We start from the raw sequence: 20,789 nt of genomic DNA on the forward strand, positions 1-20,789 counted from the left end.
CATTGAAGGCCTAAAAGACTAGGCCTGTCACGGTCCACGACAGTCAGTGGTAGTGCGACGGTGCGGTCCTTGAAAGAGACCTGGAATCGGCGGGACCCGATTAACGGGAATTCGATTACCCTGGTAATCTTTGAGGATAACCCTTTGAGGGTTTAGGTCTTGGCGGCGAATTGTCGGGATGAGCTGTTGAAGCGTCTTCCAGGACACCATCGAGAGAGATGATCCTGAGTCCACCTCCATTATACAAGGTTTGTTTTCGATAGCGACCTCTACTCGGATTTTCCCGGCATCAAGGGATGTAGCGTTGCCTATGGTAATTGTTTGGTGGGTCTCTTCCCGCCTGGTTTCTTCACGCCTGGTGGAAGTGGTGGACGGTTTGGTTCTGTAAGAGTGGCTTCCCCATTGGTGATTCAGTTTGTTTCGGGGTGTGCCGAAGAACTCTGAAGACTGGCATTCGGCCTGTCCGGGGTTTGGAGTTTTGTTTGCTTCTGCAAACCTTTGCGATGTGACCTCTTTTCCCGCAAATATGGCAGAGTGCGGTCGAGGAATTTGCAGCTGGATCGTGGGTGATTCGCCCCACATCCTGCACACGGTCGGGATGAGGGTTGTGTGAACTGGTCTCGTTCCGTTCGGAGTCGGTTGACCTCTTCCTCATCGCTTTCTGATGGGGATTCTAGGTCTTTGTGGTGAGTCGATACCGGGTGTCTCTCTGAGCGAGGCGAGGTATCTTTGGCGAGTGGACGTAGCGGTGCATTGGTGCGGCGCATTCGGGCTGCCGACTTCTTGGTCGCCTCCGCTGCAGTAGCTTCTTTAAGGGCATCGGTAAGGCTGATGTCCCCCTTAGCCATAATTTTGCTCTGGATTGTGCCATCTTCTAGGCCCAGAACCAGGCGGTCTCGGAGGGCTTCTTCTAAATCCGAAAATCCGCAGAGGCCTCCAAGGTTGCGGAGGTCCGCGATGTAGTTGGCAAGGCTTTCGCCTTTCCGTTGGTCCCTCTGGTAATATTCGTGTCTTCTGACTAAGGTTGGCACGGTGGGCGCGTAGTGAGCCCGTAGTAAAGGCTAGAGGACGTCCCAGTCCATCTCTTTTACTTCGGCTGGTTTGGCAAGTGATTTTGCCATTTTAAACACGGTAGGCCCGCAGTGAGTTAGAAATATAGCTCTTTTTTTGCCGGTTGTTGCATCTTTCAAATTGTTGGTCTCCAGAAACATCTGGAACCTATCCATGTACGACTCCCAGTCTTCGGTTTCTGGGTTGAATGGAGCGGGTGGTACGGCACCGCTGGCCATGTTGCCGTTGATGGTGTGTGTTCGACCACGTGCTCTGTATGTTGCTCTGTAGATCAGTCAGCTCTTTGGTCTCCGGATCCCATCCTCGTCGCCAGTGTTAAGTTTGGAGAATAATGGAGACCAGACATCTGACCAGTGACTTCAACTCTTTAATAACAGTAATAGAACAGAACAGAGCAAGATTATGGGCAGCAGTAGCCCCTTTTATAGGGTTGGCTGCTACCCTTTTAACCAATACTAAGTGCATCAAGTTCAAACTAATAACCAATAAGAAGTGTCCTTAAGATTGGCCAATCAGAGGCTTGTTATGAACCAATCCTTGTTCATTGTTTAAGGACCAATCAAATGTGCAGGCTTCCAAACCCTGCTTTGCATTTAGGTTTAGTAATTTTTATTCATTCACAACATCAACCTTACCATCTGGTGGTAAGGCGTCAACCTTACCATCCTTACTTCTTCCACTGGCCAAACCATGCTCCCTCCAGGGTTCAAAAACTGTCTTGAAGCCAATTCCCCACTCCTCCAGTTTCATTGTTGTCTTTTGGGGTTAGTGAGAAACAATAGACTTGTTAGTTTCAAAAGTAGAGGGCCTGGAGACCTCAACTTCTTCAAAAGAGGCCGAACCCACAGAACCAGAAGACAGGATAACAGCCAATGGGATTTTGCCTAACTTGTAGACCCCCCTATTTTTATGATAACATTTTCTCCAAGATGGCAGTTCAGCATTACATTCACCAACCCAGCAGATTCAAATCCAGGAACAGGAAGAACTGGAGGAATCCTGAGTCTCTATGTTTAGAAGATAAGAAACCTAAACATTAAACAAATATATAAATATAATCATGCCTTAATGTAAACATCTCTATTTACTGAGGGTATGGGCCTGATTATGCACGTTTAAGAATGCAGAAGAACTGGGAGAAAATGGGGCTGTTATCCTCCTCACCTCAACAACAAAACTCTTCCTTGTTGTCCCACAGTGATGTCCTTCAAACCATCCCCTGTAAGATCTCTTCCTCCACTGATGGCTTGGCCAAAATAAGAAAACCTTCCAGAAAACTTCAGTCCCTGAATGCGCTGTGGAAAGAGAAAAGGAAGGTAAGCAAGGAAAAAAATGAGGGTCGCAAATGGGATATGTGATATGTGACATATATGACACTGGGATGTTGCCCAGGTCATAAATGCCAGTTGCCAGTTGCCCAGATTGTGACCACATGATCACGGGAATGCTGTGACAGTCGTAAGTGCCAAGGCAGCCTTAATTTTTTCAGGGCAATCATAACTTCAAATACAACAGTGTTAAGCATATTTGCCAGCTTGAATGTGTGTGTGTGTGTGTGTTTGTGTGTGTGTGTGTGTGTGTGGAGAAAGAGAGAGAGAGAGAGAGAGAGAGAGAGAGAGAGAGGACAAGTAAATAGGGATGAAAGATAATAAACAATAGAGGGAGAGATGATTGATAGACAATAGATGATAGATATTAGATAGATAGATAGATAGATAGATAGATAGATAGATAGATAGATAGATAGATAGATAGATAGATAGATAGATAGATAGATAGATAGATAGATAGATGATAGTGTTAAGTTTGGGTAATAATGGAGACCAGACATCTGACCAGTGACTTCAACTCTTTAATAATTGTAAATAGAACAGAACAGAGCAAGGCTATGGGCAACAGCAACCCTTTTATAGGGTTATCTGCTACCTTGTTAACCAATGACATGTTCAATAAGTTCAAACTTATAACCAATGAGAAGTGTCAAAGTAGTGGCCAATCAGGGACTACTTATGGACCAATCCCTAGTTGTTGTATAAGGGCCAATCAGGTATGCAGGTTTCCAAACCCTTATTTGCATTTATGCTAGTAACTTTTATTGATTCACAACACCCCTCCCCCTTGGGTTCCGTTTGAGGGGGGCTGTAATAAAATCCTCAAGATAGACAGGCCGTTTGGTCTGTCTGGATGATTTCCGTGGTTCCACCTGGTTTGGTCTAAGGTTCCGGTGGAGCGTTTGGATGATCTTTATTAACTTCAGTTTCACTGCACGGTGATTCCGTGCTGCTTCCACTGTGGTTGTCCCTGCTACTCTGTGTTTCTTCGGGGTTTTGCAGTTCGGTTTCCCCCGTATTAAAGTTCCCTGAAAAATTCAACTCCCTCCCCGCTTCAAGTTCCGGTGTTTCACTGGGCCGTAGGGTTTCTGTTGTCCTGCTATTTGTCATATCAAAGTCAATTTCCTCGATATTTCCTCCCCCTTGAGTTGGTGAACCCGGGAGTCATGGGTGCTGGGTGATAATCTCGATCGGAGTTGGTCTATGTGGCGTTTCCACACCCTCCCATTGTCCGTTAGCAGGCGGTAAGATCTAGGCCCGGTAAGGTGGGTAACGGTTGCGGGTATCCATAACGGGTCGCCGGAAAAGTTTTTGGCAAAGATTAAATCGCCTACCTTAAATTCCCGGCATTTGCTGCTGGAGCCGAAGGGTTTTTCGGTGCGAATGCGGGGTGGAGCCAGTCAAGGTGCGATCGTAGTTTCCGCCCCATAAGAAGTTCAGCGGGCATTTTGTTGGTCACGCTGTGGGCGTGATGTGCTGCAACAAGAGAATTCGATTGATTTTCTCGTCGATGTTGCCAAATTCCATTTTGTGAAGGGTCTTTTTTACAAATTGTACCATGCGTTCTGCACGTCCATTTGCCGCAGGGTGCGCGGGCGAGGTTAGCGCATGGCGGATGCCCCGATCAGCAAGATATTGTTCAAAGGGCAATGCAGTAAACTGTGGGCCGTTGTCCAAGACCAACACGTCCAGAAACCCGTGTGTGGCAAATAGTCTGTTTAATTTATTGATGACTGAGTCCGTTGTAGTTGTATTCATTCGATGAATCTCGAGCCAGTTTGAATAGGCGTCGACAGTAATAAGGAAAGTGTGTCCTTTGGTAGGCCCCGCAAAGTCAATATGAATACGGGACCAAGGTCCCCTTGGAGTTTCCCATTCAGTTGGGCTTGCTTTAGGCGGGGCGTTGCTGACGTCCTGGCAACGTTGACAGGTAGCGACCCAGGCCTCGATTCTTTTGTCGATTCCTGGCCACCAAGCATAGCTGCGTGCGAGTGCTTTCATCTGCACGATACCCGGATGTCCCTCATGCAATACCGCCAAGACAGTTTGTTGCAATTTGCCAGGGATTACGACTCGATCGCCCCACAAGATACAGCCTTTTTGGGAAAACAGTTCGGTTTGGCGGGCTTTGAAAGGCGCCCATTCTGGTGCTATTTGGTCCGTCGGCCACCCCCGTTCAACCCAACGCAGGATGTGTTGCAGAACTGGGTCACGTTTCGTTTCAAAGGCAATGTCTCTAGCCGTCAAGGGTGGTGCATGTAGAGCTTCGATCTGTAGTGTTGAGATGGTCGGGGCTGGATCTTCAACCGATTCTGGAAGCGGTGTTCTGCTCAATGCATCAGCGTGGAGAATTGATTTCCCCGGGCGATGTTGCAAGGTGTAGTTGTAGGCCGCCAAGAATTCAGACCAACGGGTCATTCTGGGGGACAATATATACGGGGTTGGTTTATTACCCGCAATGATCCCCAGTAGTGGTTTATGATCAGTAATTATCGTAAACGCACGGCCATAAACATATTCATGAAATCTTTTAACTGCAGCCACAATAGCTAAAGCTTCCTTGTCCAGCTGACTATAATTTCTTTCAGCTTTAGCTAAAGTTCGTGAAAAAAATGCGACAGGAGCTTCCGCTCCGTTCGGTAATACGTGGGCTAGGATTGCTCCAACCCCAAAAGGTGATGCGTCACACGTGATAGTGAGCGGAAGAGTCTCGTTGTACTGCATAAGTACAGAATCAGAAGTTAGCAATTTCTTTACTTGTTGGAAAGCACATTGTTCCCGTTGTCCCCAAACCCACGTTGCTTTTTTGTCTAATAGTCTATGCAATGGTTCTGCTACCGTTGCTTTGTGGGGTAAAAAGACATTATAGAAATTGATAAGTCCAAGGAACGCCTGTAAGTCTGCCTTGTTCCTTGGAGTGGGGGCCTTTTAATCGCCCTTAGTTTGTCTTGGTGGGATGGATTCCTTGGCTGTCCAGGAGGTATCCCAAAATTCTACTTTTTCGGTACATAACTGGCATTTATCTTTTTTTAACTCTGAGGCCTGCGTTTTGGAATCTTCGTAAAACCTCTCTGAGTCGTTTTTCTAGGATGTCTTTGTTAGGGCGGCGATGAGTACATCGTCGAAATATGGTACGACCCCTCTGATCCCTTGTAACAACCTTTCCATTAAACTCTGAAAGATTCCGGGGGCAACGCTTACCCCAAACTGGAGCAGTTGCATTTAAATGCGCCCTATGCGTTACGATAGTTTGCGCTTCTGCCGTGGTAGGATCTACAGGCAATTGCTGATACGCCTGGGCTAGATCTAGTTTAGCGAAAACTTTCCCGCCACCCAGGGAATGGAGCAAGTGTTGCACTACCGGCACTGGATATGCACTTTGCTGTAGTGCGTGGTTTAAGGTGGCCCGGTAGTCTCCGCAAATTCTCAGTGACCCATCAGGCTTGATAGGCGTCACTATAGGGGTTTCCCAGCGGGCATGGTTGGTGGGTTCCAGCACACCCTGCGCTATTAGCTTATCGAGTTGTTCGTCGATTTTAGGCTTCAAGGCGAATGGCACCCGAAGTGGCTTAAGGCGGATGGGTGCTATCTCAGGGTTCAAGTTCGCGAGATCGGGGTCCCCTTGTACTTGCCTAGTCCGTTCAAAACGTCTTGGAAATCTTGCACGAGTGCCTCCTCCCAATCGTTGCTCTCGGCTCGGTGGACTCCGGCTACAGTAATTCCGGCGGCTGAACCATTGAAGGCCTAAAAGACTAGGCCTGTCGCGGTCCACGACAGTCAGTGGCAGAGCGACGGTGCGGTCCTTGAAAGAGATCTGGAATCTGCGGGACCCGACGACGGGAATTGGTTGCCCTGATAGTCTTTGAGTATAACCCTTTGAGGTTAAGGTCTTGGTGGCGAATCGTTGGAATGAGCTGTTGGGCGTTTTCCACGACACCATCGAGAGGAAGATCCCGAGTCTACCTCCATCACGCAAGGTTTGTTTTCGATGGCGACCTTTACTCGGATTTTCCCGGCATCAAGGGATGTAGCGTGGCCAATGGTGATTGTTTGGTGGGTCTCTTCCCGCCTGGTTTCTTCCCGCCTGGTGGAAGTGGTGGACGGCTTGTTTCTGTAGGAGTGGTTTCCCCATTGGTGGTTCAGTTTTTCTCGGTGTGTGCTGAAGAATCCTGAAGATTGGCATTCGGCCTGTCGGGGTTTGGAGTTTTGTTTGCTTCTGCAAACCTTTGTGATGTGACCTCGTCTCCCGCAATTTTGGCAGAGTGCGTCGAGGAATTTGCAGCTGGATCGTGGGTGATTCGCCCCACATCCTGCACACGGTCGGAATGAGGGTTGTGTGAACTGGTCTCGTTCCGTTCGGAGTCGGTTGACCTCTTCCTCATCGCTTTCTGATGGGGATTCTAGGTCTTCGTGGTGAGTCGATACGGGTGTCTCTCTGAGCGAGGCGAGGTATCATTGGCGAGTTTACGTGGCGGTGCGTTGGTGCGGCGCATTCGGGCTGCCGACTTCTTGGTCGCTTCCGCTGCCGAGGCTTCTTTAAGGGCATCGTTGAGGCTAATGTCCCCCTTAGCCATAATTTTGCTCTGGATCGTGCCATCTTCTAGGCCCAGAACCAGGCGGTCCCGGAGGGCTTCTTCTAAGTCGGCGAATCCGCAGAGACCTCCAAGGTTGCGGAGGTCCGCGATGTAATTGGCAAGGCTTTCGCCCTTCCGTTGGTCCCTCTGGTAATATTCGTGTCTTCTGACTAAGGTTGGCACGGTGGGCGCGTAGTGAGCCCGTAGTAAGGGCTCGAGGGCGTCCCCAGTCCATTTCTTTTACCTCTGCTGGCTTGGCAGAAGTGATTTTGCCATTTTAAACACGGTAGGCCCGCAGTGAGTTAGGAAGATAGCTCTTTTTTTGCCGGTTGTTGCATCTTTCAAATTGTTGGTCTCCAGAAACATCTGGAACCGATCCATGTATGCCTCCCAGTCTTCGGTCTCTGGGTTGAATGGAGCGGGTGGTACAGCACCGCTGGCCATGTTGCCGTTGATGGTGCGTGTTCGACCACGTGCTCTGTTTGTTGCTCTGTAACTCAGTCAGCTCTTCGGTCTCCGGATCCCATCCTCGTCGCCAGTGTTAAGTTTGGGAAATAATGGAGACCAGACATCTGACCAGTGACTTCAACTCTTTAATAATTGTAAATAGAACAGAACAGAGCAAGGCTATGGGCAACAGCAACCCTTTTATAGGGTTATCTGCTACCTTGTTAACCAATGACATGTTCAATAAGTTCAAACTTATAACCAATGAGAAGTGTCAAAGTAGTGGCCAATCAGGGACTACTTATGGACCAATCCCTAGTTGTTGTATAAGGGCCAATCAGGTATGCAGGTTTCCAAACCCTGATTTGCATTTATGCTAGTAACTTTTATTGATTCACAACAGATAGATGGATGGATGGATGGATAGATAGATAGATAGATAGATAGATAGATAGATAGATAGATAGATAGATAATAGATGGATGGATGGATAGATAGATAAATAGATAGATAGATAGATAGATAGATAGATAGATAGATAGATAGATAGATAGATAGATAGATAATCAATATCATAAAAGATTCATTTTTAGATATTCTTCATCCATTCATGGTTGTTGAATATAGAACCTTGATGTGTTATTATTAACCATACACAGTGACGGTGTGCTGATGCCAAAAGATACAACTGGTGTATCCTCCTTCCAGTTGCCTTCTGTGATAGTGTCTGAAAGGCAAGTCATGTGGGAATGGGGGTGGATGAATGACTCATTGTAGGTACTCAGAGCTCCCCACACACATATACAGAGTAGACTGGTACAGAGTAGAGTTCTTCCCAGTAAATCAAGAGAAAACACCCTGGAGCATTCACAGCACCTGAGCATCACCCTACTACCCTGGTGTTCATGCTTTTGTTTTTTAATGACAACACAAAAAAGTCTGTGTAACATGTAAGGATGTAGTTTTGAGACTCTGCAAAGAGGAAGGGGACAGAAGATGGCGATTGTTGAGAAGAGTGCAAAGGTCCACCTAGATGTCTTTCTTCAAGGCAACGCCAAGTCTTGCTTCCAGAGAAAAAAGAGGGCCTTTTGCTCAAGCAAGGCCTGGGGGTCAGCTCACCTGAACATAACTGCGATTGATGGATGCCCTTTTCCCTGAAAAGATATACACGGCTCCTGCATTCTCATCTTCCAAGGGAGCCCCAATGGCCACGTCTGTCCATTTATCCCCAGTGATGTCACCCACTTCTGCAATGCTGGCCCCAAAGCGACCAAACAAATGCCCTGGCTCTCCTTTCAAAGCTGTGTGGCTGTTTGTACAAGAAAATGCTTCATTCTGCAAAATGTAAGAAAAATACACTGGAATGCAAATGAATTTCTCAGAAGGCTGCCCCCACAATATGGTCTTTACAAATTTCTTAAAAAATTTACACCTACTACTTCAGTACTAGTCTAGCTAGTCTAGTGAAGAGAAGGACCAGGAGAGACATGATAGCAGTCTTCCAATATTTGAGGGGCTGCCACAGAGAGGAAGGGGTCAGGCTATTTTCTAAAGTGCCTGTAAGCCAGACAAGGAATAATGGATGGAAACTGAACAAGGAGAAATTTAACTTGGAAATAAGGAGAAACTTTCTGACAGTAAGAACAATCAACCAATGGAACAACTTTCCCTCAGAAGTTGTGGGAGCGCCATCACTTGAGACCTTTAAGAAGAGATTGGATTGCCATTTGTCAGAAATGGTATAGGGTTGGGCAGAGGGTTGGACTAGATGACCTATAAGGTCCCTTCCAACTTTGATTATCTGTTAATCTATTAGTACGTTTTATTAAACACCTGTAGACATATCTACTTTAGGATACAATTTTATTCCATTGTGGACTGCCATAATTCCCCAAGGAATTCTGGGACTTGTTGATTTATTTGATTTGTCAATCGCTTACAAGATAATAGGTATAAGTATAAACATGAGTAAGAATACAGAAAATAGGCACGAATAAATGGGGACATTAGGACAGGGAAGGTAGGCACGATGGTGTGCTTATGCATGCCCCTTTCAGACCTCTTAGGAATGAGGTGAGGTCAACAATGGATAGTTTGAGTTTAAAGGAGCGGAGGTTAGAGGATGGAACAACAGAGTCAAGTAGTGCATTCCAGGCATTGACCACTCTGTTGTTGAAGTTGTACTTTCTGCAATCAAGTTTGGAGCGGTTTACATTGAATTTGTATCTGTTGTGTGCTCTTGTATTGTTGCGGTTGAAGCTGAAGTAGTCATTGACTGTAGTTTAGTGAAGGTTCTGAACACTTAGCCTTTCCTTTTATTGCATAAATCATCATTTCTAGAGTTTCCCAGAGAGAATAAATATGGTTCCCAACCCATTTGGGGTTTATTGCATAAATGGATCCTCAGTGTTTCACATCTCCTGCCACATATACAGGTTTTCTCTCTCTCTCTCCCTCCCTCCTTCCCTCTTTTCTCTCTTTCAAGACAGAGCCTGTGTTTAAAACAGAATTTTCCTCAGATGCAACAAATGGAAGATTCCATTGCCAAATTAAGATGTTTATGTCAAGTGTCACACTCATTTCAAATATTTGTTTGCCATATTGGAGCTCAGCCTTAAAAAAATATCAAGAAATATTAAGTAGTCCTCGACTTACAATGGTAAAGGAGCCTTCCCATTATCAGTCATAAGTTATGAGAATCGAAAATTAGGTTATCCATGTCACTGGCCTGATTTTATGGCTTTTTTTGTGTGCAATGGTTGTTAAGCAAACACCATGATTGTAAAGCAACTGCCGCAGATGTCAAGCAAACCAATTGATCGCCATGGGACAGTTTTGCCAAAAATCAGAAGAAAATGCCAGTTTTCAGCAAAAGTGTAATAAAATAGGGTCATGTGACCAGAGGATGCTCCAAACAGCTGTGAATGCAGGCTGTTTGCTGGTTGCCCAAATGCAGACCAGAACTTCAGAACCAGGCCACAAACAACCTGGGGAGGTCCATTGTAACTTCAAATGGTCACTAGGCGACCGGTTGTAAATTGAGGACTACCTCAAAAGTTTCTCCTCCACCTGATTTACAATGTAACACCTGGGTATTTTGAGCAGAAGTTGAAAATCATAGAAACTCTAGAGCTGCCCATCTTCAACCATCATTTATTCTGTGGTTCATAGATCAAGAAGTCTCTTACCTTAAAAAGACAGATGTGAACCCTTCCTCCTGCAGTGGCATCGTAGTACATGGGAGCTCCAACCAGAACTAAATCTGTGTTTTTGTCTTGATTGAGGTCCACCGAGCACAGAGTTGCTCCAAAGTAAGAACCAACCTGTTGCATCAAATAATCACTTCTTAATTTCATTTGACTTAAAAAATAGTAATGGAGCAAGGCCATCATTTGCATTCGACTTAAAAAATAATAATGGAGCAAGGCCATCATTTGCATTCGACTTAAAAAATAATAATGGAGCAAGGCCATCATTTGCATTCGACTTAAAAAATAATAATGGAGCAAGGCCATCATTTGCATTCGACTTAAAAAATAATAATGGAGCAAGGCCATCATTTGCATTCGACTTAAAAAATAATAATGGAGCAAGGCCATCATTTGCATTCGACTTAAAAAATAATAATGGAGCAAGGCCATCATTTGCATGTTTCATGTTCTAATTGCAGAAGCAGAGATGTTACTGCTGGGTGCAAGAAGTATGTTTTTGAAGTATCAGTCTTTAAGTCTGCAACCTTAGGTTTTGAGGCATGCAGGCAATAAAGGAAAAAGGTACATTTTCAGATACTTAGTGTCCTTCTACTTGGTAGTCGTAAGTTGAGGGCTACCTATATGTGACCTTGAATCTTTGCTCAATAGCCTTCGTGCCTTCAACCCTCTGGCAGCCAAATCAGATGAGGGGGAGGCGTGGGAGTCAGGGTCAGTATCAAGGCATTCTGAGAGCTTCGAGGGGAAGAGAGAATGGACCTGACAGAGACAGAGGCAGAGGCGGAGCCTGGGCTGTCCCAGATGGAGAGTCAACAGCCCCCAGGACTGGAGGTGCCGGATGAGGAAGAGGAGGAACAGTTGGATCCAGTGCCTGATGAATGGATGCGCAGAAGGCAGAGAAGAGGAGAGCAGTGGAAAAATATGGACTGGTCCTTGGGACGGAAGAGCCACTGCTGCCAGTGAAACCCCACCTTAGCTCTGGAGTTAAAAGGCAGAGGGCGGAGATGAATAGGTGTGGCAGACAACTATTCATCTCTCTACGGACAGACTTGTTAGCCTGCTGTGTGTGTGAGAGAGAGAGACTTTATGCCGGGAGCTGCTGGAGCTCCTAATAAAGGAAACATTTAGTTAACTACAGAGGGTTTGTTGTGTTTGGGAACCAGGTCAGAGCAGTAATGTTTGGGGTGGAACCTGATCACATCCTCCTCCAGAGGTTTTATCTATGTTCTCTTCAATTCTTTCAGAGTTCTTTTATCTCCGTTCATACCTGTTCCCCTACTGCCTCCATCTTTAGCCGCCATTCCCGACTCAGGGCTTCATTCTCAAAGTAGACAACTTTGCCAATGTGATCATAGCGGGGAGCTCCTACAACCAGGCCATTCCTCCCATGGAACTGGACAGGCTGAGAAGAATAGCCTAAAGGGGAGACAAAACAGCTAAAACCTATGATAACTTTGTCATCACTTTGACATGTACACTAATCGGCATACATTAAAATGAAATTTGGCTGTATACAGCTCTCAAAGGGTCATCACCTCTAGTATATACTACATAAACATGACAAAATAAATAAATAAATACAAAATTATGCATACACCCACATGTATTATATGACATGGAGAAGCAATACAATCCAGTTTGGATGTATACATGTACATCCATAACTCACATGATCATAGAGGATCCTTTAAATTTACAATCAAGCTTGGGATAGATTCATTTGTAAGATAATGATCTAAAAATGCAGATAAGGTAGCCCTTGGTTTACAGCCATTTGTTTAGTGACCATTTGAAGTTACGGCATCATCAAAAAAAGTGGCTTATGACCGTTTTTCACACTTGCAGCATCCCCATGGCTACATGATCAAAATTTGGATGCTTGGCAACTGGCATGTGTTTACAACATGCCGGGATCATATAATCTCCACTTGTAACCTTCCCTGGTGGCTTCCAACAAGCAAACTCAAGTGGGGGAAACCAGATTCGCTGAACAACCACATGAGTCAGTTAACCACTGCAGTCATTAAATTAACAACTGTGGCAAAAAGTTGTGTGCAACTCTCTTAACAACCACCTTGCCTAGCAACAGACATTCTGGTCCCCATTGTGGCCGTAAATCGAAGATTACCTGTAGTGAATTTGCTTCCTGCCACAACTAAATGGAAAACCATCAAATGGGTTAGTAGAAAGCCTTGTACTGTATAGTCCAAAATAACAGAGATAAAAGAGTCTAATTATAATAATTTCAGTAAAATGCTGTATTGGAAAGAGAGGTAGAACATAATGGAGGGTGTGAATTTTGGGTTTTATTTTCTTACCGAGATAGGAATTATTCATATATTTGAGGATGCTGGAGATATTAATAAATTCTGGGTCTTGGTGGCCGGTTTGATATAGAAGTAATCCTCCAGACCAATCATAGGCTCCCACAGCTCCGACGACAAGGCCTTGCTAAATCACAGCAAAAAGTTAGAATAGGACTGTACAATCATCTGGGAAGAAAAATAATGTCGGACCTGCCACAACTTGAACCTTTAAATAAAAACGATCTTTGGCTCCATTTGTTGAAAAAGGTAGAGTAGAAAAAACAATTACGACCAACCTGTCTTCCATCGAGGACCTGTATCCTGCACGAGTCAAAAAGAGGGCTGTGAACATATTTACAGACCCCTCACATCCTGGACATAAACTCTTTCAACTCCTACCCTCAAAACGATGCTATAGAGCACTGCACACCAAATAGACACAAGGACAGTTTTTCCCCGAATGCCATCACTCTGCTAAACAAATAATTTCCTCAATACTGTCCAACTATTTACTAAGTCTGCATTACTATTACTATTAATCCTCGCATCCTTCCTTTCACCCATCTCCCACTTATGACTATATGACTGTAACCTTGCTGCTTCTATCAGTGGTGGGATTCAATTTTTTTTTACTACCGGCTCTGTAGGCGTGGCTTGGTGGGCGTGGCAGGGGAAGGATACTGTAAAATCTCCAGTCAGAGGCGGTATTTGACGGTTCTCCGAACTACTCAAAATTTCCGCTATCGGTTCTCCAGAACTGGTCAGAACCTGCTGAATACCACCTCTGGCTTGTAGCCTAATGATTTTTATTGACTGTTTCCTAATATGATTTGATTGCTTATTGTACCCTATGACTATCATTAAGTGTTGTACCTTATGATTCTTGACTCTTGATGAATGTATCTTTTCTTTTATGTACACTGAGAGCATTTGCACCAAGACAAATTCCTTGTGTGTCCAATCACATTTGGCCAATAAAGAATTCTATTCTATTCTATTAGAGATCAAGTACATTGCAGTAATGTGCAGCCAGAACTAGAAACTGTGTGCCAAAATCCCTAAGATTTCTGTGGGGTTCTTGGAGAAGACAGATTGTTCATGAGGGTAAGAGAGAGAAAAGGCAGGAAGGGGAAAGTGGGGAGGGCCATTCATTGCCCACCACTAAGAGTCTACTAAGAGATTGTCTCCAAGAATGCAGTGGGGGAAGTTCATCGGAGGGAGCTCCAACCTGTAAATAAGGAGGAATTTCCTGACTGTGAGAATAATTAATCAGTAGAACACCTTGCTTCCTGGAGTTGTGAGTGCTCCATCGCTGGAGGTTTTCAAGAAAAAAATTGGACAACCGTTTGTCGGGGGTGGTATAAAGACTTTGGGAAAGCGGTTGGACTAAAAGACCTCCAAGGTCCCTTCTAGGCCTATGATTCTATGATCCACGCTGGGCTCAAGAACACTCACCGTGATCAGGAGGGCACTCAAACCTTCCTGGGACATTTCCATTTGGAAGGAACTGCTACTCCGGAACTGGGTGCCTATGGGGAGACACAACGACAGCAGGAAAACAGGATAGAATGTCCTCAGTAAGGATATAGTAAAATTGCATGTTCTTGCTTTAGTCTGGAAAACCAACAAATGGACAATTGAACAGATCAATGCAGAGTTTTCAATCTAGGCACAAATAGCTGGTTTCAAATCAGAAGCTTGTTCAGACACAAAACCGTAAGAAATAGATCAGCTCTATTGCAAGTGAATCATTCTGCTTTCTCAAAGTTACACCTCTGCCTTCATCCTTGTTTCAGAAAAAAAAATTTGTATATGAACTTGCCTCGGGAAGAATGCTAGGCAATAGCCAAAAAGATGCACCTGGGATTGCATCCTTAAAAAGGCCCGAAGTTACCTTCAATTGCAAAGATTTTGTTCTGTAACTGCTCCTGGATACTTTTCAAAGCATTAAAATTATTGACTTTGAAAACATGCTCATCGTCTGGCTCAGAAGCGATGTCTTTCAGTTCCTGTTGGACTCCGATGGTTGAAAATGCAGAGCCAACCTTAACGTGGGAAAAGAAGGAAGGATATTTCAGACACAATTGTTGCAGTTGATAACCATACGATGTGGCAGAGATGTGTACCATACTCATTCTGGCATTGAGTCCAGGATTTGGATAATTCCTAAATCTAATGGACTGCATAAGGTAATCTAAATTGCAAGGAGTTGTGGGTTCAATTTTGGGTAGGTTTGAACCCCAAAGAATGACATCTGGCCAGCTGCATGTAACTGTTTCCAATAAGGATGATGCTGGCAACATGATACCTTTTGGTGGTCAATGTAACTGAGATACAAGACTAATCATATTTGGTCACTGAGGCTCCTAAGAAGATTCTCACCCCGATGGCATAACGGATGATCCCAGCTTGTTCAGCCTCTGGTATCACCTCCCAATACTCAGCATCATCATTCATCTTGCTTCCATCGGTTATCACAATAAGGATCTTTGTAGCACTATTCCGAGATCCTTTTTCTGCAATAAACAGTTCCCTCCTTGAGAAGAAAAGGGAAGGAAGAATAAACATTGATTCAGCTACTTAATATTTTTCCAAGGGTGAGGAAAAGGAAAGAGGAAGGAGGAAGGAGGAAGGAGGAAGGAGGAAGGAGGAAGGAGGAAGGAGGAAGGAGAAGAAGAAGAAGAAGAAGAAGAAGAAGAAGAAGAAGAAGAAGAAGAAGAAGAAGAAGAAGAAGAAGAAGAAGAAGAAGAAGAAGAAGAAGAAGAAGAAGAAGAAGAAGAAGAAGAAGAAGAAGAAGAAGAAGAAGAAGAAGAAGAAGAAGAAGAAGTGGAAGGAGCAGGACATACACAACTTTGCGGATGCCTGTAGCTGTTTTGGTCCATCCATACAGCTGCTTCACTTTCATTACAAGTTGTGCAGAGTCTTTACTGTTGAAATTAAAATGTTCCCTGAAGTTCCCTGAAAACTGCATGAGAGCAAACTGGTGCAAGAAAAGAAGCACATGGTTATTATGTTGTGTTTTGCCTGCATGGTGGTATGAAAACGTATTGTTTTGGAGCACTTTTCTTTTGACTATGGCTGGTCTACCCAGGTCACAAACAAATTTAGTCATCTTCTCCAAATTTAGATATAAATGGAAGCATAAGAGGATCCTTTGAAAAAGAATTCTTATCCCTTCTCGATGCTTAAAGGAAATTATATTGACTGGGTCAATTCAGTACTGCACTACTTGCTGTTCTAAAAGACCTATCATCTAAGGCTTTTAAAAAACAAGATAAAATAACATTTCACAATGATTATGAATAAATGTCACCTTAAACCTGACTGAAGCCCTGCCATTTTCATTATAAAGGTAAATGTTTTCCCTGTCCAGCTGTGTCCACTTCTCATCTCTGTTTCTTAGCCAAGGGAGAGTTATCCAAAGACACTTCCATGGTCATGGCCAGCATGCCTACGCCCCAGGATGCGTGGAACACTGTAACCTTCCCACCAAAGTGGTACCTATCTATCTACTCACATGCTTTCAAACTACTAATGGGCTGGAGCTGGAGCTGAGCAAGGAATGAGAGCTCATCCCATTACACAACACTCAGGTTTCGAACTTGGCTGTCAGCTGTCCAGCTGACAAGCTCAGCATTATTAAACCGCTGGGCCATTTGCCTCCTCGTATTATAAATGATATAAAGATATCAAATTTTTCCCACTGCTTCCCAGAATAGCAAAGACAACCACTACCTGAGCAATACCCAGAAGGGTTTAGTAGGCCCTTGTCGCACTTTACAGCAGGGGTGACAAACTCAAGGCCTGGGAACCAGATCCAGCCCACGGGATGCTTAGATCTGGCCTGCGGGGCCGCCTGGAAACAGCAAAGGACTGGCCCGTGATGCCTCTGCTAGTGGAAACAGAGCTCTGGGGGGCTGCATGCGGCCCTCCTGAGCTCCATTTTCACTGGCAGAGGGTTTCAGGAGGCTGTCGCAGCTGAAAACGGAGCTTGGGAGCCCGTTTTTCGCTGGCAAAATGCTCAGGCCGCCACAGGCACCCCTGACACAAGTGATGTCGAGTTGGCCACGCCCACTCTGGCCCCCTGAGGTCAAACACAAGCCTGATGCTTGACACCCCTGCTTTACAGAATAACAGAGTTGGAAGATACCTTGGAGATCTTCTAGTCCAATCCCCTGCTCAGGCAAGAAGTCCTATATCATTTCTGACAAATGGTTGCCCAATTCCTTTCTAAAAACCTCCAGTGTTGGTCCTGGAGCACCCACAACTCCTGAAGGCAAGTCATTCCATGGACTAATTGTTCTAACTGTCAGGAAATTTCTCCGTAGTTCTAGGTTGCTTCTCTCCTTGATTAGTTTCCATCCAGGTTGCTTCTTGTCCTGCCCTCAGGTGCTTTGAAGAATAGCTTGACTCCTTCTTCTTTGTGGGCAGCCCTTGAGATATTGGAAGACTGCTATCATGTCACCCCTGATCCTTCCTTTACTTACTCAAACCAGCACTTGGAATGTCCTTTACTTTCAATGCACCCAGCCCGGAACATCACTGCTGAAAGACAACTCCACCAAGCCCTTGTTTAAGGAATATGTCAACACTGATTGCGAATAAAAATATCTATTATACAATTTATCTTCTATCTGCTCACCACACTTAACAGTTTTCTGTGACTTAGCCAGCAATTCAATCCGTATTCTGCCAGGGACCATCCATCCAGACAATTATTGCTTCTTAACGGATGTATATGCATTATGAAGAACTTCTATATAAGCAGAATACTGTAATCTCATCTAAGAAGAAAGGATGTAGCCTTGCTGGGAAATAATATTGGCCCATCTACTGTTTCTATTTTGACTTCTAAGTCACTCTGCAGGATCTCACAATTACATAGGGTCTGTGTTGACAGAGTAGGGATAGGATCTGGGTCAGAGATGGTATTCAGCAGGTTCTGACCAGTTCTGGAGAACCAGTAGCAGAAATTTTGAGTAGTTTGGAGAACTGCCAAATTCCACCTCTGACTGGAGATTTTACAGTATCCTTCCCCTGCCACGCCCATTAAGCCACGCCCACAGAACTGGTGGTAAAAAAAATTGAATCCCACCACTGATCTGGGTTCATAAAAGTTAGGATGGCAGCTGCAGCATATACAAAGTTTAATCTCTTTTGAACATATTTGCTTATGCACGACACTTATAAAACGGACAGGTTTTGAATTGTTTTGTCATGACCCCCATCTTTATTTATTTTTTTCAACCTTCCTTCATGGATCCTTTCGGCCATGTGCCATTTGACTTTTTATTTCCTGGAAAACGGACCTGCAATATTTTTCACGCAAAACATACGCTCCAGCCACTGCACAGATGTTCTCCTGCTTCTGTGTGGATCAAACAATTGAGCAATCCTTAACAGAAGACTAATATTCTGCGGAAGCAGGAAATCTGGAGGAGAGAGAGTCAAAAGGGGCAGGAGGGTGGATGGAATGTTGTGATGCAAATATTCCAAAGAGGAGGATCAAATTCAGTCCACCGTTTTACCCTAACCCTTTAGTTTAGCAATAGCAATAGCACTTAGACTTATGTGCTGCTTCACAGAGCTTTACAGCCCTTTCTAAGCAGTTTATAGAGTCAGCATATTGCCCCCAACAATCTGGGTCCTCATTTTACTGACCTCGGAAGATTGGAAGGCTGAGTCAACTTAGAGCCGGTCAGAATCGAACTGCTGGCAGTTGGCAAGATTAGCCTGCAATATTCTAACCTCTGTGCCACCAGTTTCACAGTATTTATTAGAATAAAAGAGCTGTGGTGGCACAGTGGTTAGAATGCAGTATTGCAGGCTGACTCTGCCCACAGCCAGTAGTTTGATCCTGATGGACTCAAGATTGAGGATGACTCAGCCTTCATCCTTCCGAGGTTAATAAAATGAGGACCCAGATTGTTGGATGCAGTAGGTGGACTCTGTAAAATCGCTGAGAGAGTGCTGCAAAGCATTGTGAAGTGGTATATAAGTCTAAGTGCTATTGCGATGGCTTTTTACAACAGAAAATGTTGTTAGCAACCATTGCAAATGATAGGAACAAGTAGTAATGCTTGAATAGCATTGGACCAGGATGTGACTTGGCCCAGATCAGTGGAGAATTTAGCCCTCTCTCCATGGCCCTTACCAATGTATCTCTGCCAGAGAGATTCTTGATGACTTCAGAAACAAATCGCTTCATCTTTTCAAAGTCTTCTTCCGAGATGCTGGAAGAGCCATCAATCAGGAAGGCAATGTCAGTTGGATGGTGGGTGCACTCTGGTGGTAGATATATGGAGGGAGGGGCAGGCATATATTTAAAGGACCCATCAAGCAACCTCCACTACCTACCATGATGTTGCTTTCACTTAACACTTTTTAGTAAGAAAAGGAAAGAACAGACTTAAATTACCTACTAACTATAAAATCACTACTGATTTACTTTGGAACATTTTGGCTGCTATGCCCCAGGTAGAATCCAAGTCCATATTTAGCCATATTTAGCATGTCCTTATTCCCTCCCTTCCTTTTCTATCTATCTCCTCTTCCATTGCTCTCTTCCTTTCTCCTTCCTTCCTTTTTCCTTCTTCTTATTCCTGTCTCCCTTTCTTCCTTCCTTCCCTCATTAATCTCCCTCCTTCCTCTTTCCTCCTTCCCTCTCTCCTTCCTTTCCTATTTCCTTCCTTCCTCCTTCCCTCCCTCCCAACTCCTTTTCTCCAAATCTTACCTGGCAATGATTCTGGAAAATGTTCCTTTTCTTGCAGATTTTGGTCCAACAGAAAGCAGTAACCATTTACATATGTATTTTCCCCACAGGCCCGATGCACCGTGGGGCCACAGACCTTAAATAAACAGAGATGGAAACTAGTAAAGACCAGGTGGAAACTGTATTCTCCATACTTGGCTCTTTAGGGCAAACAGAGGAATTTTGCTGCTTGTGGCCAAATAGAAAGCAGAAACCTGTTTCCCTTCCCAAAGCTAGTTTGGTCATTTTGTCATTTCATGCAATCTCAGTTTCACTTTGGCAATAGAAATTTAACAACTATAAAGTGAAACAGTTATTTTCTGTCCTGTTCTAATATTCCAAATCGAGGCACATCTGGCCAGTTTAAAATTCCCCCCTCCATCAGTGAGGTGGTATCATGGATGTCAGTGCAGTATTCATCCACCCTGGTTACATGACTGGTCTCGTTCCGTCTTGGCAAAGAAGACAGGTGGGATCCCAACAGCATATGGAAAACCAGCTGAGGTACAAAATAAAGTGGGGAGATTTTCTGACAGTGGGAGAACCAGCCGCTTCCTGGCTATGGGCAAGGGGGTGAAAGGAAGAACATATTGAAATTTCCTTAAAGTTCATTTTGATATCTTAGAGCAAAAATGTGAGGGAAATGTGGATATGGCAGAACAGGGACACTTATGAACCCAGGATTCCAGTCAGCCCCATACTTTTTACAAATAAAATTGGCAACAGAGTAGTGAAGAAGGGAGTGGAAGGGGGAAGGGGAGGGAGGGAGAAAGATGGAGATGGAGGGGAGGGGAGGGAGGAAGAGGGAGAAAGGGGAGGGGAGGGGAGAGGAAGGAGGGAGGGAAGGAGGAAGAGAAAGAGGAAAAAGGAGTGGAAGGAAGCAGAAAGGGAGAGAGGGGGTACGAGAACAAGAGAGCAAGGGGAAGGAAGGAGAGAAGGGAGAGGGGAGAGAGAAAGAGAGAAGGGAAAGAGAGGGAGGGAGGGAGGAAGAGAGAGAAAAGAGTAAAGATGTTCCCAAGTTGAGCTTGATCCCTTCCTGGCAAACTTGTTATCTTGGTAACAACACAAGTCTTCTTCCAGGATGTGAGGTCTTCACAGTT

At 44.7% G+C, this 20,789-nt stretch overlaps 1 protein-coding gene across 1 annotated transcript in view; it reads right to left on the minus strand.

The window, feature by feature from the left end:
• The window catches only part of LOC113422512 (integrin alpha-D-like), a 48,562-nt gene that overhangs the window by 21,705 nt on the left and 6,068 nt on the right, over positions 1–20,789 (minus strand). The window contains exons 5-15 of the mRNA XM_087947443.1: positions 19,672–19,786; positions 19,093–19,223; positions 15,785–15,918; positions 15,321–15,474; positions 14,833–14,983; positions 14,394–14,467; positions 12,951–13,083; positions 11,900–12,048; positions 10,612–10,746; positions 8,543–8,758; positions 2,236–2,366 (exon numbers count right to left, since the gene is read on the minus strand). Coding sequence (XP_087803569.1) covers positions 2,236–2,366; positions 8,543–8,758; positions 10,612–10,746; positions 11,900–12,048; positions 12,951–13,083; positions 14,394–14,467; positions 14,833–14,983; positions 15,321–15,474; positions 15,785–15,918; positions 19,093–19,223; positions 19,672–19,786 — 1,523 coding nt within the window. The remainder of the gene's footprint in view (positions 1–2,235; positions 2,367–8,542; positions 8,759–10,611; positions 10,747–11,899; positions 12,049–12,950; positions 13,084–14,393; positions 14,468–14,832; positions 14,984–15,320; positions 15,475–15,784; positions 15,919–19,092; positions 19,224–19,671; positions 19,787–20,789) is intronic.

The sequence above is a fragment of the Notechis scutatus genome, chromosome Z, assembly GCF_049901735.1.
Source record: "Notechis scutatus isolate UNSWTSFEM ecotype Mainland chromosome Z, rNotScu1.2, whole genome shotgun sequence".
Lineage (NCBI taxonomy): Eukaryota > Metazoa > Chordata > Lepidosauria > Squamata > Elapidae > Notechis > Notechis scutatus.